General features: G+C 37.4%; 4 protein-coding genes across 5 annotated transcripts in view; 3 read left to right on the top strand and 1 right to left on the bottom strand.

Annotated features, from left to right (window-relative positions):
- Nucleotides 1–1,236, top strand: LOC146305972 (complement C1q-like protein 2). The gene is made up of 2 exons (XM_084711884.1): nt 1–189; nt 946–1,236. Exons 1-2 carry the CDS (start codon nt 45–47, stop codon nt 1,212–1,214), a joined length of 414 nt encoding a protein of 137 aa, XP_084568010.1. The 5' UTR covers nt 1–44; the 3' UTR covers nt 1,215–1,236.
- Nucleotides 1,237–3,139: 1,903 nt separating this feature from the next.
- Nucleotides 3,140–4,543, bottom strand: LOC146305971 (complement C1q-like protein 3). The gene is made up of 3 exons (XM_084711880.1): nt 4,305–4,543; nt 3,990–4,118; nt 3,140–3,473 (listed from the first exon to the last, which is right to left on the bottom strand). Exons 1-3 carry the CDS (start codon nt 4,522–4,524, stop codon nt 3,193–3,195), a joined length of 630 nt encoding a protein of 209 aa, XP_084568006.1. The 5' UTR covers nt 4,525–4,543; the 3' UTR covers nt 3,140–3,192.
- A 3,903-nt stretch (nt 4,544–8,446) lies between these two features.
- LOC146305970 (complement C1q-like protein 3) lies at nt 8,447–9,955 on the top strand. The gene is made up of 3 exons (XM_084711878.1): nt 8,447–8,659; nt 8,856–8,984; nt 9,614–9,955. The coding sequence occupies exons 1-3, from the start codon at nt 8,470–8,472 to the stop codon at nt 9,892–9,894; spliced, it is 600 nt and encodes a 199-aa protein (XP_084568004.1). The 5' UTR covers nt 8,447–8,469; the 3' UTR covers nt 9,895–9,955.
- Nucleotides 9,956–12,427: 2,472 nt separating this feature from the next.
- Nucleotides 12,428–23,440, top strand: part of clcn5b (Cl-/H+ antiporter 5b) — a 42,025-nt gene continuing 31,012 nt past the window's right edge. The window contains exons 1-2 of one of the 2 annotated variants that reach the window (XM_084711876.1): nt 12,428–12,583; nt 13,155–13,307. In XM_084711876.1, the coding sequence (XP_084568002.1) occupies nt 13,166–13,307 (142 nt within the window). In that variant the 5' untranslated portion in view covers nt 12,428–12,583; nt 13,155–13,165. Of the gene's footprint in view, nt 12,584–12,699; nt 13,061–13,154; nt 13,308–23,440 lie in introns of those variants that run through there. The other variant, XM_084711875.1, reaches the window with a different exon arrangement.

Here is a 23,440-nt window from a genome sequence, read left to right as displayed (position 1 = left end):
CAAGATAAATAGAATATATGCTTTGACAAAATATTATTTTATCAATGTTTTGTTTTATAGAGAAAACCTGCGTGGTGTTCAGTGCAGTGACAGAGTATGGTGGAGCCCATGGACCATTCTGCTCAGACAAAACTCTGGTTTACAACCACGTGGTGACCAACATTGGTGACGCCTACAACCCCTGTACAGGTAAATACATCACATGCAGCCACACTCATGGTCACCTGTGCTGATTGATTGATTTGAGAATTGTTGAGACATTTTACAAACTAACTAACAGTAATGAATATACTGTGACTGTGCAGCATGAATCAGTTTTTGAAGGTTTGAGGTTTACATGATAATATAATAAAAATCCAGTGATCAATATTAGGTAACACTTAAGCTATTTCAATTAATTGAAATTCAATGAATGAATTACAGTACATTATAGACGTGCATACATAATGCATTATACTGTGCTTAAAGCAATGCATAATTATAGTTATATGCATCCATAGCTATTCATAATGCTGTAAAACAAAAACAATTGTTTTATAATGACTTATAAGACAGTCACACTGGTGCAGAGTTAGTGTGAAGTGGGTGTTTATCAGCTTCTTATGAAGATTTTCTGTCTATATAAAGTCTTTAATGCAGTTTTAAAGACGGACATGATCAGAATATTTTTGCAGCAACAACTTAAAGAACACAAACACTGATGTGAAAACTCCATATGTGTTACGTCGTATTCAGTGAACCACTGTCAGCATGTTTATTCAGTGTTTATAAAGGCAATACAATGACTTTAATTGGCAACTTTTGTTTGTTTTGTTCATTTATTTTGAAGTTGATCCACTCATTTAGAAAATCTTTACGGCAAAAGAAAGAGTTTTATTCTGTTTAGGTTTTTCAAAATCTTTCAGAGACCCATAAATCTGACAAAATGCTCTTTTGTTTCCACAGGTGTCTTTGTTGCACCTGTTGCAGGTGTTTATTACTTCACCTTCTTCTATCATGCTGGAGGAAAACACAAAGCGCGGCTGGAACTGATGAAGAACTGTGAGTTCACTATGGGGGCCTTTGATCAACAGTCAGGTGACGCTGCTGATAACGGAGGAAACGCAGCGTTCCTGGAGCTGCAGAAAGGAGACCAAGTGTACGTGCGCATGATCTCCGGTTCTCATGTTTGGGCCGAGCGCAACACCTCCTTCAGTGGTTATCTGGTCTGTTAAATTTGAGAATTTGACCTGAGATCAATGAGATCAATTTAGATGATAACAGATACAGACAAATAAAAGATATTAAAGCATCTGTCCAGTGAGTCTTGACTGTGTCATTTACTGTTCCATGTCATGAAATATTATGAAAATAGTCCACAGAGGATCAACTCTTTCATTTTCTCTGTGCGCTTTCCTCTCATACCAACCTCAGGCTCACATATCAGCTTTGTGCATAAGATACTGCGTATACTTTTGCAGTTTTCTCAAATGTTTAAACACCGCACACGTTTTCTGCAGAGGTGCAACATTCAGAATTACAGTAAAAGCTGTTTTGTTTCCTTGGAAAGCAACGCCAATCATCTACAGATGACTTGGCCTGCAGTGGAGTTTTGTCAAGTCCTAATCCAGCACACACAGTTTTTTTGGCAAGCCGTTTTAACATTTAATTGCTAGGCTGGATATGTATTGCAGATATCCATGATTCAGTTCTTCCTATTCAAAAATAAAATTTCAGATATCCACAACGTCGTTCTTACTAGGACAATGACGTCTCTTTCCCCATTCATGTGTATGGGGTTCATCATTACAGATAGTCATAATTAAGTTGCAGATATCCACAACTCACATTGCAGACATCTGAATTACGACGAGTCATAATTCCAGTTAGAAATATCTACAACATGATTTTGACTCGGTGTAATTTCAGTTCAAGATATCTACAGTGTTATTCCGACTTGGTAAAACTCAATTTAAGATATCTAAAAAATACAATGTAGATGTCTTGAATTAAGAGGCGGTTGAAGATATCTTGAACTGGATTTACGTCTAGTTACTGTCACTGTTTTCCAGCTTCACTTATAGATCATATGCAGGCATCTTTTTGCCATTATCTTTTGCTGATATAATTACCGATTAGGCCTATGATATAAAGAGAGTTTGTTCAAGATTTTGGGAGGTAAGGATGCTTGTGTTATATACATTTCTTAGGAACTGACCATCAGGGGCCATATCACAGACGACAGAAATAGTGTAAGATAGGATCTTTCCCAATTTGGTCTTACAGCAGTAAATCCTAACAAATTTGATGAATCCCATCTTACTTCAGTCTTCTCTTAAGTGAATACTAAATCCAGCACTGTTTATCAACTTTTTTATTCATGTGTTTCAGGGGGTATTGTAGCAAATTACACAAGAAATCAAGTTATTTGGGGGAAATCACTAGAATTTAAGTTTAACAGTTGTGACCATCTGTGAATGTGTGTCTCATTTTATGGCTTGTTTATGAAACGGTCAAACTGCTTTGACCTGAAATTATAGCAATCAATTATAATTAATTGATATCAATTCATATCTGATATCATTAAGTCAGGGACATAAAAAGGACCGTGCAGAGATGCCAATACGACCAATATCAGTCAGTTGTTTTTATTACAGTTTAATACAGTTACTCATACAGCACACATCTCATTTACACTGATACATTTCTCACTGTAATTTATAAACGTTTGTTTCCTGTCTGTCTATGTGGCTCCTGTATCAGGTCATCTAATTTTGAAAAGTTTTTTTTTTTTTAATCTTAACAAACAAACAATACCATATGTGCAGTAAAATTCTTCAGTCAGAATTATTTCAACGATTTAAATAACAAAACATACAATCAGATTTCAGTCCTTATTCAATGAAAGAGCACATTTCACTATATAAAATATTAAATAATCATTCACTTTTTAAAATCTTTTTGAACTTTGATTAAAACTCTAAATGTCCATTTTCACAACAAAGCTGTCAGTCTTAATGACATAAAGCAGTAAAGTTCACAGTGAGAAGTCAAACTCAGCAGATTTATTTTTGTGCAAGTCTTCTTTACAAGCTGATTTTAAAGTTTAATGGCAGTAAATGAATAATTTATAGAGAGATATGTTAAAAGTATAATTGATTGATTGATTCTTTAATCCATTCCCAACAAAAATAATTTTGAATTCATCCATTCTCACATTTGAGTGACCAAAAAACCATTGAAAGTCGTATGATGATTGGAGCCCCAAACATGTGTATTTGCAGCCAGGCGCACATACACTTGGTCTCCTCGCTGCAGCTGCAGGAACACTGTGTTTCCTCCATTATCAGCTGTGTCAGAGTCTGACTTGTGATCATGGGTCATGACTATGAGCTCATTGTTCTTGTACAATAACAGCATTGCCTGGTGTTCTCCTCCAGCATGATAGAAGATGGAAAAGTAATAAACACCTGCAACAGGTGCAGCAAAGATACCTGTGGAAACAAACAAGGTGTTTTGTTTTTTTTTGAGAAACCAAATCACAAATCATCAGCAGTGAGCACTGTCCTTTCTTTTCTTTTATTGACATACACATGACACACTGACATACTGACAGTTTCTTAGAATATAGGTATAGGGGTGTGTTAGTGCCCATTGCCACATAAATGCTTCAGCTCATGCTTTCAGAGACATCCCTGCTTATTTCAGCAAGATGATGTCACGACACATTCTGCACGTGTTCCATCAGTGTAGCTTCACAGTAAAAGAGTTCAGGTACTAAACTGACCTGCCTGCAGTCCAGATCTGTCTCCCATTGAAAATGTGTGGTGCATTATGAAGCACAAAATACAACAACAGAGACCCCAGAGTGTTGAGCACCTGAAGTCGTGTATCAAGCAAGAATGAGAAAGAATTTCACTTTCAAAGCTTCAACAATTAGTGTCCTCAGTTCACAAAAACTTACTGAGTGTTGTTAAAAGAAAAGACATGCAAGTGACTATGAGCCTTACCTGTGGATGGACTGTAGGCATTACCGATGTTTGTAATCACTCTTCTGTAGATTAAAGTTGTGTGTCTGTTGAAAGGTCCAATGGCTCCAGTCCCACCTGCTGCTGCACTGAATATCACCTTGGTTCTCTCTGTGTAAAACAAAGTATTGTGATCACATTATTCTGTAAAGTATTTCCAGAGTACTCTCATGAAAATGTGAAACTGACTACTGTCATGTAGTTAGGAGGAATTGTTTCAAATCAATGAATCATTATTGTCACAATACCCAATATGCTTGATGGATTCTTCAATAAAATCTTTAAATTTCACTTTACCTCTGTTTCTCAGTTCCATAATCTGTTTTTCACTGTCCTTCAGCCTGGTTTCCATTGCTCCCACTTTGTCTCTCATGGCACCAAGCTCTCTCAGGACATCACACATAGGAAAGCATGACTGTGTTTCAATATTTGTCTCTGTTTCATTCGCAAAACCATCATCCTGCGCCAAAGTCAAGCTGCAAAACAGCAAAACAAACCATAAAATGGTGAAATTCATCTTCCAAGCTGATTCAAGATCGCTGTCACCTAAACTCTGACTGATGTGATCCATCTGGCTGCTTTTATGTTGTTCAATAATCACCAGTTAATTTTTAACATCCTCTTTGATGTGACTTTATTATGTTTTTCTAAAGTATCTGTTATCTATCTCATTGAATGAGCAATAAGGAAATAATAATTAACAAGTGACTTTATCATGACTGGGTCCAACAGAGACATCGTCAAAAGGCTCAGTCTTTCACAAGCATGGATGGGGTGAGATTCACCACCACAAAAAACTGTGTGGGCAAATGAATCAGTATAAAAAGGATGTTTCTCAACACAACATTGCAGGAATTTAGGGATTTCACCATTTAGAATCCTTTTAATGATGTTATCACAAAAGATTCAGGAAATCAAGGGGCAAGACTGAAAAGCAACACTGAATGTCTGTGACCTTTGACCCCTCATTCAACACTGCATTAAAAACTGCAATAACAACCCACATAGTTGTATAAAGGATACTACATAAGTTCAGGAACTCTTGGAAAATTGTTGTCAGTAAACACAGTTTGTTGCTGCATCTACAAATGTAAGTTAAGACTCTACCATGAAAAGAGAAAGACATATATCAACATCTAAAAACACTGCAGACGTCTCTGAGCTCATCTGAGATGGACTGACACAAAGTGTGCTGTGGTCTGACGAGTCCACATTTCACATTGTTTTCAAAAATCATGGACATTGTCTCCTCCAGGCTAAAGAGGAAAAGTACCATCCAGATTGTTAGCAGCACTAACACTACAGCACTACAGCTCCATTAATGCTGAAAGGTCCATAAAAGCTTTGGAGCGACACATGCTGCCATCCAGACAATGTCTTTTTCAGAGACGTCCCTGCTTATTTCAGCAAGACAATATCAAGACACATTCTGCACGTCTTCGAACATTTTTATCATCAGAAAGTTGAACAGCCAGTGTTTGTTTTGTTTTCGTTTAAAAAACTTTGGCTCCATCCTTGAAGAGCACCTGATTTTTTTTCACTGATTTTTATCATGTTTTGTTTTGCCAGTAATACTTTTTTGACCCTGTGCAGCACTTCCCCTTTTTTGTTACCTCTCAAAAATGTGTTTTTGTCTGACACAGACACAAAACAAAATCTGGTGCACAGTATTCTTAGAAGAGTGGCGGCTGTAACTGTTCTTGTAACCCACTTCTGGTTAGGAACACTTCTCTGTAGACTCTGTAGGAGCTGAGAAGTGTGAGTGTAATAAAACACAACTTACATGGATTTATTTTGCTGTGACTTTAGTTTGCATATAGATAACAAAACAAAGTACATTACATTTACACGAATATAAAAAATTTAAAAAAGGGCCTTTTCTATACTTTGTCCATCAGAGGGACACTTTAGAGGGTAGTTCTTTTCTTTTCTTTTCTTTTCTTTTCTTTTCTTTTCTTTTCTTTTCTTTTCTTTTCTTTTCTTTGTTAGTTTCTTGTTTGAACTGGTAAACGTCATTGTGTTTTGTAATATTCACTCACTCTGAGAATGATGCCTTCAACATGTTTCAAAGAAGTTGGGACAGAAACAACAAAAGACTGTGAAAATACCCAGAAAGCTCATCTGAGATGAACTGACACAAAGTGAAAGTGTTCTGTGGTCTGATGAGTCCACATTTCAGATTGTTCTTAGAAATCATGGACGTCATGTCCTCCAGGCTAAAGAGGAAAAGGACCATCCAGATTGTTTCCAGCACAAACTTCAAAAGACAGCATCTGTGATGGTATGAGTTTGTGTTAGTGCCCATGGCATCATGGGTAACTGTCACATTAATGCTGAAAGGTCCATACAGGCTTTGGAGCAACATATGCTGCCATCCAGACAACGTCTTTTTCAGAGACGTCCCTGTTTATTTCAGTAAGACAATGTCAAGACACATTCTGCAGGTGTTACATCAGTGTAGCTTCACAGTAAAAGAGTTCAGGTACTAAACTGACCTGCCTGCAGTCCAGATCTGTCTCCCATTGAAAATGTGTGGTGCATTATGAAGCACAAAATACAACAACAGAGACTCCAGACTGTTGAGCACCTAAATCAAACAAGACTGAGAAGGAATTTCACTTTAAAACACCAACAATTAGTGTCTTTATTTCCCAAACACTTGCTGAGTTTGTTAAAAGAAAAAGTGATGTATCACAGTGATAAACATGATCCTGTCACAACTTATCTGAAACGTGTTGGAGGCATTAAATTCAGAATGAGTGTATATTTATATAAAAAATAATAAAGTTTATCAGTTTGAACATTAAATATCTTGTCTTTGTAGTGTATTCAGCTGAATGTGTGAGAGAGAACATACATAAGAATGAAATGCAGGATGTGACCGTGACAGAAAGAGAGTCTGATTCTGGACAGTCTCCAACAACATTTTAAGGAATTCTAGCTTGTGTGTTAATCCATTTTACCCTGAAACTGCAGATGCTGAGTGAAACGCTCCAAGAACAAACACTGAGAATTTAGAACGGGTCATAAAGAGCTCAGACACTTTTAACATCACATGATGGCACCTGGGCTATATAAGACCAACAACTGCTGAAGAGTGTAGCACATAAACATCTCCTATCAACAAAATGGTGTAAAAGACATACGAACAGAGATTAAAGGGTTTTTAAGTTTATTATCAGAGTGCCTCGGGTCATTTCAGACTGCCATTCAGTACCTATCACATTTCTGATCAGCAAGTTGAACAGTCAGTCTTTATTTTTATTTTTATCGTATCTTTGGCCCCAACCTTAAAAGAGCACTGATTTTTTTTTCACAGATTTTTATCATTTTTGTTTTGCCAGTAATACTTTTTTGACCCTGTGCAGCACTTCCCCTTTTTTCTTATCTCTCAGAAATCCGACACAGACACAAACCAAAATCTGGTGGAGAGTCTTCTAAGAAGAGTGGCGGCTGTAACTGTTCTTGTAACCCACTTCTGGTTAGGAACACTTCTCTGTAGGAGTTGAGAAGTGTGAGTGTTAAGAAGAAACAGGTTCAGTTCCTGGTTTAGATTAAAAAAGTTTAATTGTGCAACAACCACTCTGTAATAAAAACACGTAAGAAATTATTTACCTATTTAAAGGCACATAGAGGCAAAATCATTTTCTAGTATATAGCCTGCATTGTGTTTTCTCTACAGGAAGGGCACCATAGTGTACTTTAAAGGTATTGTAGAGGGTACTTATTTATGTGTTGCCCTCCAGAAGGGTACTATAGAACGTACTTTACCACATTTTGTCCACCAGAGGTGCTCTAGTGCATACTTAATCATGTTTTGTGCACCAGAGGGGCACTTGAGAGGGTACTTTAACACTTTGTGTCCATCAGAAAGGTACTTTAGAGGGTACTTAACCACATTTTGGCTTCACTCGGAAAAAAAGTCACGGCAGCCGAGTGTCCGAAGTTTCTTCAAAAAGCCCAATAACGTTGATGGTCTTGATAAAAGAGGTGAAAAAAGAGGGACTGATGCAGTGGAAGATGAAGGACAAATAAGTAATCAGCCCACAGCAACTATGGAGCGAGCAAGTGGCAGCAAGGAGGTCAGGAGGGAGTACAGAGTTCAGCTTGTTTGGACTGAATATTAATTAAAAATGAATGAAAATTAAATGCTATTGAATATGTCATTATTATCATTTTAAAAATTAAAGTGACGGGTAAAAATTGATTATGACAGGATTTTTATGACCCTGTCAGTCAAAATGACAGACAACGAAAAAGTCTAGCGCAACCTCTGGTCCAACCACTTCCCATTAAAACTGCTGAACTGGTAAAAGAGGCGTCACCAACACGAGATACCTCAATGCGCGTAACACAGCACGTCATATAATAAAACCACGTCATTATTGAACAACATAAAAGCAGCCAGAGGGATCACATCAGTCAGAGTTTAGGTGACAGCGATCTTGAATCAACTTGGAGGATGAATTTCACCATGTTATGGTTTGTTTTGCTGTTTTGCAGCTTGACTTTGGCGCAGGATGATACTGAAATAGAGACGCAGACTGACCGTGATCTCGTGAGAGGGGTCGCAGCCATGACAGACAAACTCCAAACTATGGAAGCCAGGATGAATGACTGTGAAAAAGATATTCTGGAACTGAGGAACAAAGGTAAAGTGAAATTTAAAGATTCTACTGAAGAATTCATTAAGCATTTTGTGTATTGTAATAAAAATGATTAATCCTAACTGAACAACAAAAAATGGTGTCAATGTCACATAGAAACAACTCATGCTCTTTTTTTTCATGAGAGTACTCTGGATATACTTTACAGAATAATGTGATCACAATACTTTGTTTTGCACAGAGACAACCAAGGTGATATTCAGTGCAGCAGCAGGTGGGACTGGAGCCATTGGACCTTTCAACACAGACACAACTTTGGTCTACAGAAGAGTGATTACAAACATCGGTAATGCCTACGGTCAATCCACAGGTAAAACTCACAGTCACCTACATGTTTGCCTCTGTGGTGCAAAAAGGCTATCAAGTATAAAAAACTACTACAATAAAACTTTAGTAAGGGATAATGTATCATCCTGAAGGGCTTTATTTCACAAAAATGACCTGCTCACTGTATATTATCTCACTTATTACATGGTGACTTACCAAAAAAAAGGATTTGGCACACATTTAAGTGACACAAGATATTAATTTAAAAATGATTTTGGTGATTGAACAATGATTTTATTGTTTCTACAGAGTCTATGATCAGAACTGTGTTCATAGTAAAGGCCTGCTATATAGAAATTATAGACCTGAGACATGCTGCAATTGACCAATCAGAATTGAGTATTTAACAAAGACATGTAATAAAGATTACAGAAAATATGGACTGTCTGTCTGCCAATTCTAAAAACTTGAACTTGTGTAAACCTTGAATAAAAACAGAACGCAATGATCTGCAAAAAATGTTCAACCTATATTGAACTGAATACAGTACACAGTAGTGTAGTGAACAAAGAATAGAAAGTGATCACTGCTGATGATCTGTCATTTGGGTTCTCAATTATAATTTCAAAAAAAGAAGAAAAAATATGACCAACACCTTGTTTGTTTCCACAGGTATCTTTGCTGCACCTGTTGCAGGTGTTTATTACTTTTCCATCTTCTATCATGCTGGAGGAGAACGTAAGTCAGAGCTGTTATTGTACAAGAACAACGAGCTCATAGTCAAGGCCCATGATCACAAGTCAGACTCTGACACAGCTGATAATGGAGGAAACGCAGTGTTCCTGCAGCTGCAGCGAGGAGACCAAGTGTATGTGCGCCTGGCTGCAAATACACATGTTTGGGGATCTCGCTGCCATACGACTTTCAATGGTTTTTTGGTCACTCAAATGTGAGAATGGATGAATTCAGAATTCTTCTTGTTGGGAATGGATTAAAGAATCAATCAATCAATCAATCAATTATACTTTTAATACATCTCTCTGTAAATGTCAAATTAATTATCCATTCATTACCATTAAACTTTAAATCAGAAAGACAGATATAAATCAGCTGAAGTTGAGATCTCACTGTGAACTTTACTGTTTTATGTCATAAAGCTGACAGCTTTCTTGTGATAATTGATTTTTTTTTGTTTTTAATCAAAAATATTAAAAATGTGATTATTTTACTGAATAAAGACTTAACTCTGATTTTTATATCTGCAATGTTATGTTGATTCTGACTGAAAGGTTTTTTTTACACACATGGTGTTTATTCATTTGTCAAGATTTGAAAAAAGCAGTTCTGATATTAGAAAACTAAATGACCACATGGACATGAAACAAGCAAATAGTGATACATTAAAGTGAGAAATGTATTGAGCTCATTGAAATGTGTGCATTATGTTTAACTGTAATGAACTGTTATAAAAACAGCTGCTTGCTATTGATCATATCACTGTCTCTGCATGGTTTATGTCCCTTTCATGACCTGTCAGATGTGAATTAATGTCTAATTCTAAGATGGTGAAATCCCCAAATTCCTGCAGTTTTTTGTTGAAAAAATCGCTCTCAAACTGTGGGACTATTTGCCCACGTAGTTTTTCACAAAGTAGTGAACCTCACCCCGTCCGTGCCTGTCAGCTGCTATAACACTTGGGTAAATGTACTAAGGGCCCTGATTTTATTTTTTACAGATGACCACAAGGTGTCGCCCTTTAACTGTTTTCAATCTCAATCCAAACGGTCTATCCTGCATGAGTTAATAGAACACATTAATAGTAGATATAAATTCAGATTCTTGGCAACTGACATTCATGTTCCAAATAAAAGCAAATCCTTGGTGCAAAAGACACTTGTAACCTAAGTAAAACATGTTTTACTCAGAAACAAAACAGTAACACTATATAAAAATATTTTAAAAATCCTATAAAACACATTTTCACATGGAAAAATATCTTTCTTATGGACCATTTTCATTACTTTTTAAAGTAAAAAGTTTATATATGAAAAGTCAGCCAGCCTCATATTGAGGCCCAGAACACAGACACTAACTCTTACAGGCCTACCCACAACACTTTGTATGCCCTTTGAATAATATTTTTCACGTTATTTTGTTTACTTAGAGAGGCAGTTCAAATTATATATATTAAATACACATGATAAAAAACTGCCGGAATTTGCCAAAAGGCTATTTTACATCTCTTGTGAATGATATTTTATATTGTCTATTTGTGCTTCTTGATTTGCGTTCTTGTTTTCATCTTTATATTTTCTCGAGTTATGTTTATCATGACAAATTCTTCTATTGATGACCGATTAGTCGAACTGCTCCACTGACCCAGATGCAGAAAGGGCGATAGCTCTTTCCTCGATTTAGTTTCCTGACACACAGATGGTCGTGTCAAACTAGCTGTGATAAGTCAGTTAAACCGGAAATTGAGCTACTTGCCCTTCAAAGTAAAAAGGGCAAATTCTGTGTCGCAAACAGAGGAACGATGTTCAGTACACAAAATTTAAAGTAGGTGTCACATAATATAAAATATAGATGTGTGGAAGCCAATTTCTGCCAATGTGATGAAAAAAGACACTGCAAGTCACCATAATGACAGTCTTTCTCAAAATAATGACTTAGGCCTACTGTTTTAAAATAACGACTGGGTATCTCAAAATATGATGATTTAGTATAGATTTAACGGATATTTTTCCGTCACATTGGCAGAAATGTGATTAAACTGATTATAAAACCGTGATCCACAATAATATGCCTAAACGGAAGTTGCAGTCCGCTAATTTTAGCTAACTTGAGTAGCCTGGTTGCTGTTTTAAGTGGCGAAAACAACACGTAGTCGGGACAATTTTACACAATTTTATTATTTCCTCCGTGGCCTCGTTTAGGACACCTCCATTAAAAAAGTCATTCGTTCATTCAGCAGTCATTGTCTGGGACGGAGAATGACGCAGGCTTTTTGAGGAGCAGCAGCCGTTAAGTTTACATTGGCCACTGTTGACACAAGCAGCCTTCAGTTGGAGACGGCGGCGGTGGGGGCAAATCCGAGTCACAAGACTTCTTCGGTGAGCCGGACACATAAATTTTATGATAGAGTTAGATAGGGCACCGTCGCGCCGCACTACCGCCATTTCCCCCCTGTGGACACTCGCGGTATTGCAGAGAAAATTCGCCACCGGCCCCTAAAACATTTTCCCATTGTAAGAGAAACATCTGTAAAACTGTTGACAGGACGCCTTGAGCTGCAAACAAGGTCAGTTTTGACTCTTTCTGTTGTGAATTTTTGGTCCATGGGTGTTTAATATTTGTAAAGCTTTCCTAGAGCCGAAAAAAAGCTATTTTAAAAATACGTGACATCTACGCAATGTTTATGGGCAAAGTGGGAAGTCGCGGGGGGGGGTAGAACTCTACTACGCATATTCAGTGGGCCCCACAACCAGGAATTAAGACTGGAGGCTAGACAGCTTCTTCAGCTTATGCGCCAGGCGACCAACTCTCACTGGACTGAATGGGCGCCATCTTTGCGTACAATATCTAGTTCATTTTAATATCTATGTAGCTGCACGGCTGCTTTTCTTTCTCACTCTTCCACAGGTAAAGTCAGGCCTTGAGTTAGCATTTTCCTTCTTTATTTAGCTAGAGAAATATGCACGAATGAAAGTATGCTCGCGCGCGGTGAAGGTTATATTTTGTCAACTGGTGAGCGTCAGCAAGACGTGGACGTGAACGTTTAAGCTCGAGCGGGAGGCTAATAAGCTGCTTTTCTTCGGCCCCAGTAACGTAGCTGTGTTTGTCACCGCGAGGCGTTTGTTTTTCTGGTTTCAGGTCTAACCACGGAGTCATATTCAAATGCGGAAAAAAAAAGTGCGGAAATGATTGCGAAAACTTCCCTGTAACTGGAGATGCGCTGTCATTACTGTATACGATGAAGCAGCAGTTGCGTGTGCGTTTCTCCACAGCTCAGCGACACTTACTGCGAGCTGTTTTATGATTTTCAGAGGGTCTTATCGGTGACAATGTCAGAGTTTTGGTCGAGAGTGTACAGAAAATATGCAGCATACAGTGACAGAGGTATAGCTGACATGTGAGTGTGTGGATCCCAGAAGCTGTGGCTCTTAGATTAACTCTCCTCTCCTTTTTCTTCTTCTTGTCTTGTTGTAAACAGGATTTGACAGCATGGAAAACCCCGGATACCGAACCGGGAGCTTTGACGGTCTTCATCATCACTCAAGTGACGACGATGATGATGATATGGTGGACATCGCAGGAGCCACACTGGACTTCTCCTCCACGGACGACGTGCCTCCTCTCAACTCAGGTACCTGCACAGCCAGATGTTGTTGTGATGAGGTCCAGTTACAGGTGGATTAGGGGTTTCACTTAATTTAACAACTGCCCAAGAATCAACAAGACATCAGATGCTTAAAAGTTTTGGAAACTACTGGTTTGTTGAATTTTAAAAACCTCCAATGTGTTAAATATTAATCCTAAAAGTAACTAATTGGTAAATAAAGCCGTCATTTTTCAAGCAAAACTGTCAAAAATTGTGCAGCGTCCTTCTTTTGAAAAGTAAAGATTTGCTGCCTTTCTTTATCATTTATGACAGTCAATGAATTTTCTTTGGGTGTTTGACTGTTTGTCGGAGAAAAGAAGCCATTTCACATTACTTTGGGCTCTTGGAAATCATGATGAGCATTTTTCACAGTTTTTTTTTTCTTTGACAAATTATAGACCAAACAATGAATTGACTTCGGGCTGTGTCTAACCAGATAAATCGATAATGACAACAATTTTTAGTTGCAGTCCTCTTTCCCTCTATAATGTAGTGGAAAGAAAGTATGAAGTAGCATGTAGCAACATAATAGTAGCAAATTACGTTGCTGCTAAATTGTTGAAATGTTACAACGTTGCAGGTTTTCTATGGTATTTTTGTTACATGTGTTCAACATCCTCTGCATGACATTTCCTGTACTTTATGTAATGATGTTGCTGCAACATTGATAAAACGTCACATTTCCAAAAAGTGGTTGAGACATTGGGACAACATACTGGAAATGTTTAAAATAACTACAGCATTATATTATTTATTGGCTGAAATTTCATCATCAGAATAATTAATAATAATATTAAATTCAAATTTAAATTTCCCATTCCCAGGTTGTCTTTTTCAGCCATTCAGGAAAATATTCAACGTGGAAGTGGAAACATTTTTGTGATTTTTGCACAGACAGTATGAGGATACCATCAAAACACCATAAAACGGACCAAAATTTTAAACTTTGGCATAATACTAGTTTGAAACAATGTTACTCAATACCACAGCAAACAGAAAACACAGGTCTCAGGTACACAGAATAGGAGAATGTTTTTGAAAATGTTGTTCAACACCATCTAAAGCCAGATTTCAGGCAGGGCAATAAAAGCTGAACTGAGGTCTTGAATGAGCACTTTGATTTTTTTTTAAATAATGTTGTTACCTCTGATACTATAATTCAGGAATATTGTATTGCCTAAAAAGCTGGAAAAGTATTGACGTATTGATACTTTTGACAACCTATATTCAGTTGTTTAAAATAAATTAAACAACTCAAGCAGCCAAAATGAAATCCTTTGAGGACATTAGGAATGTCTACAAACTATTAGAAGTCAGGGAAATTAATAAGTTGCGCTGTTAGTCAAATCTAGGATGACCAAGAAGTTTAAGGCGCTGATCATGTAATCGCAACATCCCTTATTGAGCTTCATGTCATACCTCACCTCCCCTCATTTCTTGGCTACTCTTGGCCCACTGTCTAAAAATGCCCCCCTAAAAATTTCAAATCTTGCGTCAAATGTTTTATCCTTGCAGTGGCCAGCTTGTTTGTGCAGTAGATTGTCTTACAAATGAATTTTTAACAGGGTTAATTTAACAGTACGTTCTGCTTTGGCTTTGCCAAATACTATTGAACTTGGTGTGTAAACAGTAACTTGTCCCTTTTACTCTGATTTATTTGCACAATGAAAAGACATTGTGGTAAAAGATTTACAACAGTAGAATTTTAATAGAAGAGGGTGCAGGGAAGGAAGGAAGTCAAAGGTTTCATATAAATCCCTTCCAAAAACAAAACAATCACCAAAAACATCAGGCGACACCGATCTTATTTTGCCACCTTATCCATCTGTTTTATATGACCGATTTGGTTGAATACATCCTGAATCAAATCTAAGTAGCAGTAATGATTTCTTTAAACAAAGAAATCATCATAAAACTTGGCTTCCTTTGATCCTGCTGTGAAAGATTTGAGGCCTCTTTTCCTTGCTGTGCAAATGCTAGTGTGGCTAAATGGCTAACCTCAGATTTATCTCTGTAATCACCAGGGACAATGAGTGTGTGTCACATGATTTTAGCCAGTTGCAGTCACACATCTGAATAATCAGTTACTAAGTGACTATTCGGTCACTCTCTCATACACACACACACACACACAAACACACACACACTGTATCAATGTGATTTGATGTATGTTGGTCTGACTTCACATCAGAACATGAAAACAACCATTAATGTGAGTTATAGTATTAGTAGTGTTTGTGGCAGCAGCTGTGACATCAGGGCCAGGGCTGCCTAACATCATCTTAACGTCAGTGAGTCTCTGTTAGTACAACTAACTCCAAACAAGGAACAGAGAAGAGATTTATCGTTCATTTTTCAGAACTGATGACTGCTTTGCTTATGTCGTCATGGCGTCATTGAAAGACCTCTGCAGCACAGCTTAGTGATGCCTCAAGATAGTCAATTAGATCAGAGATCCAAGAGAAGCGTCTGTGTAAGCTAGAGAGGTCATTTACATTTTTGGCTTGAGAGAAGAGGTTTTTAGGCTTTGTTTTTTTTAAAAAGTCTGCAGTTCTGGCAAGACTATTACTGAGTCATTGATATAGATTAACAACCCTCTTAACCTCCTGCAGATGTATTATGGTCAAAATGTGCTGTGGAGAAGTTTAAATGTTATGTTGGTTCTCCTCAAAATGATTCTGATTCCTTAAAAACATTGCAGGATTTTTTTGTTTTGCAGAAGAACACATTCTTCCAGAAGTTAACAAAACAATAAAGCAGGATAACATGCTTTCAGTTTACACTAGTGCTAGCTGTAGCTATAAACCTGGCAATATTGGTGCATCACATCATTGTTATTGGTCTTCCTTCTATCATCTAAACAGAAAGATATATCAGTCCAAAAACTGCTATGCTGTAATGGTTTCATCACAAACCCCTTCATAGTTTCATCACAAACCCTGCTATTAAACTGTTTTGATCATCGATAAATCAGTTCAAGTATTTTTTAAAGATAAAAAGTCCAAATGTTCAGCCTCTTAAATGTTAATATTTTCTGGTTTCTTTACTTCTGTATGACAGTAAACTGAATATCTTGGGTTGTAAGTGAGACAGCACAGCTGAGGACATTATCTTGGGCTTTGAGAAACACTTACTGACTTTTTTTCACCGTTGCCTGACATTTTAAAACAAACAACTATTAATCAAGTCAAGGAAAAAATTGACCAATTAATCGGATATGAAAATAATTATTAGTTGCAGCCTGAGCTGCAACTAAAATTAATGTTCAGATTCCTTCTTTTATACAGTGATCTCAGATTTACAGTGATCTCAGCTGCCTGGTTACTACTGATGTCACTGTGACATCACTAACCTCACACCCTACCCACTAGTTGAAACTGAGAGACAAGACCGTGCCAACAGGAAGAAAGTCTGGAGACGAGGTTTTCTTTCAATGGATGCAGCTTCTGTGGGTTTGGACCATGTGTTTCCACTGTGTCAGCTCTGTGGGGGAGTGAAGAAACGCAGTCTCATTTTAAAACTGACAACCGTGTATTTTTTACAATTTCATGGTGGTTTGTGAAGGAAAATCATAACCCAGAGAGAGTCTGTGTCTGTGTGGTGGTTTAGTTAAAGTAGAAACAGGAGAATCAGCAGAACTGGAGTTGCAAGGTTTGTGTGTGTGCTTTGCTGCTCGGCTTATTGTGTGTCAAGCTCCAGGGAAATCAGGAGGCGTGATTAAAGTTTGGAGTGACGGCCAAAAAACTGGTGGTTTTCTCTGTGATGGTAGATGTAGGTTGAAAAGGTGTCTGTGCAGATATTAGTGAATAAACTGGATTTTTTGGGCTGATACTATAACTGTTTAGCTTAGTTTGCTACTTCAAAATTTGGCAATGCTCTGTTTCTTGCAGTGTTTTGGTGTAATTTATTATGACGCGGTGAGGTCTCTACCAGTCAGCAAATTCACACTGTAGGGCAAACGTATACCTTACTTACAGACAGGCACCACCATGTAACCTTATTATGTTTTTCTTTACCCTTCTGTAGTATGCGAACATGAAACATAATTTCAGCTTCAGCTTCAGATAAATAAATAAAATAGACCCCAGTCATTTTGAGGATAGAAATGCACCTTGAAAAGGCTTGAAAAGTGCTTGAATTTTAATTTGGAAAAGGTGCAGAAACCCCCCTGGAGGCAGGATTCTTTCCAGTTTAACAATAAACTTTATTGTCCAAAATGAAATCAGGACACTGACACAGTAAACGTTCACTGATTTTTAATATTCATAAACAACTAGAAATAAAAGAAAACTCCACACAAATAGAACTATATTAAACTTGAATTATGAAAAGAGATCAAATATACATGAAATGCTACTTATAAAGCTAGCAAATAAAAACAGCATAATGTTCTATTAAAAACAACAAAAACTTTTCATATATGCACACATCAGACACATAAATGCAGATACTGATTTAGACTGATATATAGATGTGACAGGCTATAATCAGGCTGATAGTATTGGATAGCTGATATATAAGGCAGCAAAACCACCTTATTTGACCCTTTAGATTAACATCTTAGTTTGCATTTTGTTTCCTGCCTTTTTAGTATTTCAACACACACTTCTTGCTTTTCTTTCCCTCTTGAGGTGAGTGCTACTGGATAAACTAACTGCTCATTAGTGCACACTTGAACTTGTTGCCAAGCAAGCCTTCTTAGTGTAGTCTTAATCATTTAGTCTTGTGAAAACTGTTGCTCAGGGACTCATTAGCCTCCAGTGTTTAGAGAGGAGAGTTTGGTTTTAGGAGGAGTTGCTAGTCCAAGTACTAGCTTGGGATTAATATCATGGTAGTTTGATGCCTCTGTCAACAACAAGTGTACAAGGAAGGTGCTCTTGAGCAAGGCAGTCATGCTCAAAATGCCCCAGTATAAAGCAGGGTTTTGTTTGTGTCCCCTGGATGAATAAAGGTTGAAAGCACCTTCTCGACTAAGGTTTAGGGATCAGATGAAAGGAGCATGTAGAGTTTTGTGTTTATCAGAAGATGGACCGCTATTCACGTGAAATTCTTTTGCTTTGTAAGGGAAGTGAGCATGTTACTGCTTGTCCTTGTTGTCTGCCTTCGTCGCCTGCGCCTTCTTTTTTTTGTTTGTTTTTGTAGGAAAAAAGACAGAAAAGAGGTGATAACAGTGCATGATAAAAGAAAAAAAAACATTCTCTCAGACCAAACTTTGCAGATGCTGTTTATTGCATCTGACTCACGCTGACTTATTGCCTCATGCCTAATTTCGTAATTTAATGGTGTACAGTGTGACTATTAGTTGATAAATCAATTAGTTGTCACATGTGAAATTGATACCCAACTATTTTGCATTTTAAGTCATTTTTTAAGGGAATAATGTCCTGATTCTGTGATTTCAGCTTCTCAAATGCAAATATTTTCTGTTTCCTTTTAGGGCTGAGCAGTTAATCCAAATTTTACTGAAATCGCAATATGGCCAAGTGCAATTTTCAAATCACAAGAGGCGGAATATTTGTTAAAGGTGAAATGTGTGTAAAAATACCATTTTACATTAAATATTAAATATTGTCGTGCTACAGAGATGTCCTGGCCTACATATTCAATATCATATTTTACAGGCTTAAGATAGCTTATCAATTCATTCCATTAATCAGTAATGAAAATGATCATTAGTTGCAGCTCTATATGGATGTAACTAAATCTGAAGACATGCTGATTTCAGTTAACTTTTTGCTGCTGGCAGCTCCCTGCACTTTTTGTTAGAGTCAGACAGATAGGCCAGTTCACTGGTCTAGCACAGCTATCTATATTAGTATTGTATATATTGTCCGTATATATTTTTTGAGATTTTTGTTTGTTTTTTAGGCAACATTTATATATTTGTCCTTTTCTTGATTCAAGTTCTATTTGTGTTGATTTAGTTTATAGTAAGTTATACTTAAAAAATAAAAATACCAGTGAAAGTTTACTGTTTCAGTGCCCTGATGTCATTTTGGGATTAGATAAAGAATATCAGCAGATACTGTATATCAATAGAAGAAATTTTTAACATGCTTTTTTTATTTTCTTTTTTACATGCTTAAAGGCATGTCACCAAAGTTTTCTGTTGGAGTTTATGTGATTTTAATTTTTACTGCAAATGTATATCTGTTCCAAATTATTGTTTTCTTTAATAACCAATAATTGATATCAGTATCAGCCCTGAAAATAACATTTCACTCAACTCCTGGACCTCACACAACCTCATGAAAAGAAGTAAAAAAGGAAAAGTGAAACTAAATACCAACTTCATTGAGAAACACTAACAGATGATATTGTATGGTTAAAAAAATATTGGGCAAATTAGGAAATGCAGTAATCTCGTTTTATTTTCTTTTTGCATGTTTCCTGGTTTTATGAGTTGCTTTTATGTTTTGTGGTTTGCTTACTTTGCTCTTTTTACTGCAGACTATCTAGTTTAAATCCATTCCTGTTGCTTTATCGCCACTGTCAATTATGTTTTTATTGCTAGTTATATTGACATTACATCCCCTCTGCTGCTGCTGTTTTGGGCAGTGAACTGTCTTCATCAGACAGTCAACAGGATATAATGATTGACAGGAAATGAATCATGGCTTTGGGTTCAATGTGTTTGCCCTTTTTTTTTATACCACAGTGATTACTTCACCAGGTCACATGTGACAAATGTGCAGGGGAGAAAATAAAAAAGAGATGAGTGAAGGGTAAAATGGGTTAAAGGGAAGGGCAACCATTTTTCAACTGTTTCCTAACAGCAGTCTCTGTAGAAAGTGAGTGAAGGTCATCTGGGGACAGTTTGAAAGCTGTGAATTTCATAACAGCTGTCAATCTGTCACAGCTTTGTGTCTGTAGTAGGAATAATTCCTACTTCCTCCATGCGAGGAAGAAAGGATTTGCTCCCTTTCACAGCAATGTCTTTCTTCACATTCATACAGTTAGGAGTTACCAGTACAAGTCCAAAATGACCCACTGGTGCAAATGGAGGATAAGAGCTCTGGAATTACATTAATCTATAGTGACAGTACATAATACAAAAGATAGTGTAGCCCTGTGATCACAACCACCTAATCTTTGAAAGGTGTGACTCAGACACTGACTGAGTCATCACCACTGAAGAGAACCTTGAGCTTTTAATCTTACACTATGCTTATGAGGCTTTATATGAGATTAACCATCATGCAGACGCCTTTTGCATGTGAAGTGTACGCCTATGTAGGGATTTCACAGTATGTTATGGTGTAGGGCTAGATGTCATTTTAAATATGGCTGCAAATAACAATTATTTTCAGTGTCTATTGTAATGTTGTCAACACTTTTTTTTAAACTTTATGCTTTTGTGTTGGTACTTTAATAAGTAGAACCAGCCTAGTGTAAAATTGTATAGCCTATTTTCATGATTAAAAAACACATTTGGCTCCCAGCTGTACAAAACGCTGCAGATAGCTGTGATGACTGACTACAAATATAACTTTTTTCATTAGTTTGGACTATGTTTTGATTTAGTCCAACATGACATCAATGAAAGGACATCCCGACTTAATAAAAATTCTTTAGAAGTCCTTTCCTGTAATGTCCGAACCAGGTTTCTGTGAAGTTCTCTGGAACTTTCCAGCTGGACAGTTGTATCATATCCTCATATACAGTATTTAAGGTTTCTTTCCAGCACATGTAAAATGGTCATGAAAATTAATTGAATCATTTGCACAGACGCACATTCCTTCTTTATTCAATTTCCTCTGACCTGGTAAATATGATTTAAAATCTTGGGCTTGGCAAAGTAATGACAGTCCACAACATTAGCATGTTCCTGTAATCGCTAAGCGTCATGGGGGTCACATGAGATGCCAATTCCCATGGCAACCAGACCTCAGGAGTTCAAAGTTCAAACTCTCACTGGAGACTGTGTGTGTGTGTGTGTGTGTGTGTGTGTGTGTGTGTGTGTGTGTGTGTGTGTGTGTGTGTGTGTGTGCGCAAATCATTCCGCAATAGATAACATACTGTGGAAGTTTTGGCAGACAGCGATGCAGTCATATGACAAAGAGAGCATGTCGAATTTTCCAGTTTTCTGTAAAGAATCAAGAGTGAGTGTGTGTTGACATTCTGTGGAAATGTAACATTATAGTCTGTCCTGTTCCCTCAGGACATACACACACACACACACACACACACACACACACACACCAAACAGAGAGTGAGTGCTGAGCTCAGCATGACATCCCTTGCTGGAAACAAGCAGTTGCTCCAGGGACTCAGTGTTGCTGACCCATTTTCTGAGAAGTGCTAATGCTGGATCAGTTTGCACTGTGCACATTAAAAGTAGCTGGGATTGTTTTGCTTTTGGCAAGTTGGTTTGGTTGTACTTGTGCCACAGATTTCTCAGCACTACCATGTTAGCGGCGTCTTTTTAGTGACTCTCAGTTTCCCATTAACATGCTCATGTTTCTCTGTGAACCCTGGGATGTGTACCCGACCTCTCCCTCTGTGTATCCTGGGATAGACTTCAGCTCCTTGCACTGCACAGTCTAGCAATAGTTCTCAAACTTATTCATGTCAAGGAGCCCTAAAACTGACACAAATTAGACTACAGACCCCCTATTATCTATCACAGATCTTTGCTTTTAGATGTTTTTGTTAGGCGTACAGAAACCTATGACCAAAATAGCAGGGCTGAACAAAAAGGATTGTCCAATTAACATTTTCTAAGTTCCACCACTTTTAGGTTTGTGCTCCAATAACAGTTTGTTACCCAGTGGAACCTTGGTCAACTTTCTCAACTTTTCCCTTTCTAATTTTTAAGATAGTTAAAAGATGTTGCTAGGAGATCTGTAAAAGTGACATAGTCTGTATATAATCACATGCCAAGTTTGTAAAAAGTCCTAGCTAACTTAGGATGTGTCTATATATTTGGTTCTTTTCACCATAAATGACCCTAGCACATAGCATATCTAAGTACAGGAAACAGGAAAGGAGGAAGTTGGTCGAGGTTTCAAAGGAGACTTGACGTAGGGAGGGTCAAGTAAAATGCCACCTCGGGCTAGTAAATCTAGAAAGTCAGATTTGATGATAGAAGTAGCTAAGGAGTGAGCCATCTTGATTTTTTCTAAGCTCTGTTGAAAGTTGCACATGTGCAGCAACACTTGAAAGCACTTGAAAGAAAATGGCAGCAGGTAAAGACAAAGTTTATGAGCTGAAGCACAAGTGAGTATTTCAGCTATACTGGAAACAGGAGTATGGTTTGGTGCCGTTAAAGGATGTGGGTAACACTCTAACTGTGTATTGTGCAGATTAAAAACATAAATCATAAAACGGGCATTTTTCAAAGGCTTCTGATAAACGGCATTGGAGTGCCAAAACAAGAGCCAACAGCATCTCTCTGAATAGTCATGCATTCTGTCATTGTGTTTCTTATGGATGGAAAAAAAAGATTGTCCCATCTTTTTGTTGGGGACATCCTGAAAGACCCCCCCCCTCAGAAGTTTTCATACATGCTAGACAACATATATGCTGATACCGATAAAGCTGTGATAGGTCAATATTGGGTCGATATTGGTCCACTTATATATCTGTGTGGTTCTGCGTATGACTGCTTGGCACCAGCTTTTAACCTGTTAAATTGTAGTATTGAGATCAACTTGATTCTGAGGCAGTTTGTCTTGTGGTCTTCACCAGGGTTGTTTAAGGTCATAAGCTGACTACAACTGTTGCTGGAGATTTGACCCTTGAAGACTGTTCTTTTTTCCTTCTCTGTGTACCTTGTAAGTAGGTGAAGTTGTGCCAGAAACCCCCCTCCTACCTCCTACTTTCTGCAGTTAACTGAAAGAACCTGTTTCACTCATTAGTTTTTCTCAAGGCACTAGTAGACAGGCTTTTTAGTTCTACTTTCAAGTATAAGCTCAATCACATCATTCTATCTCTCTCTGTATTACAATGTTGACTTTTAGCTTTAGACAATTTTTCCAGGAAAATCAAGCCATCAGACAGAAAGTAAGGGATAAATAGTTGCCACAGTCCAGTCCCAAGTTTACTTCTCAATGTAAGCACTACTGCCAAAAGAATTTGACAGTGGTTTAATCATATCTACTTTAAATACACAGCAC

The sequence above is a fragment of the Lutjanus erythropterus genome, chromosome 23 (genome assembly GCF_056507025.1).
Source record: "Lutjanus erythropterus isolate fLutEry1 chromosome 23, fLutEry1.hap2, whole genome shotgun sequence".
Lineage (NCBI taxonomy): Eukaryota > Metazoa > Chordata > Actinopteri > Lutjaniformes > Lutjanidae > Lutjanus > Lutjanus erythropterus.
Note: the sequence above shows the minus strand (reverse complement) of the source record. Positions and strands in the feature narration are given on the sequence as shown.

Bases quoted from the DNA above. Each gene is read 5' to 3' on its own strand.
- LOC146305972 (XM_084711884.1), top strand. From the start codon at position 45: ATGTTTTGTTTTATAGAGAAAACCTGCGTGGTGTTCAGTGCAGTGACA. The intron at 190-945 runs GTAAATACATCA...TTGTTTCCACAG, and splicing joins CGCCTACAACCCCTGTACAG to GTGTCTTTGTTGCACCTGTT.
- LOC146305971 (XM_084711880.1), bottom strand. From the start codon at position 4,524: ATGAATTTCACCATTTTATGGTTTGTTTTGCTGTTTTGCAGCTTGACT. The intron at 4,119-4,304 runs GTAAAGTGAAAT...TGTTTTACACAG, and splicing joins TATGGAACTGAGAAACAGAG to AGAGAACCAAGGTGATATTC. The intron at 3,474-3,989 runs GTAAGGCTCATA...TTGTTTCCACAG, and splicing joins TGCCTACAGTCCATCCACAG to GTATCTTTGCTGCACCTGTT.
- LOC146305970 (XM_084711878.1), top strand. From the start codon at position 8,470: ATGAATTTCACCATGTTATGGTTTGTTTTGCTGTTTTGCAGCTTGACT. The intron at 8,660-8,855 runs GTAAAGTGAAAT...TGTTTTGCACAG, and splicing joins TCTGGAACTGAGGAACAAAG to AGACAACCAAGGTGATATTC. The intron at 8,985-9,613 runs GTAAAACTCACA...TTGTTTCCACAG, and splicing joins TGCCTACGGTCAATCCACAG to GTATCTTTGCTGCACCTGTT.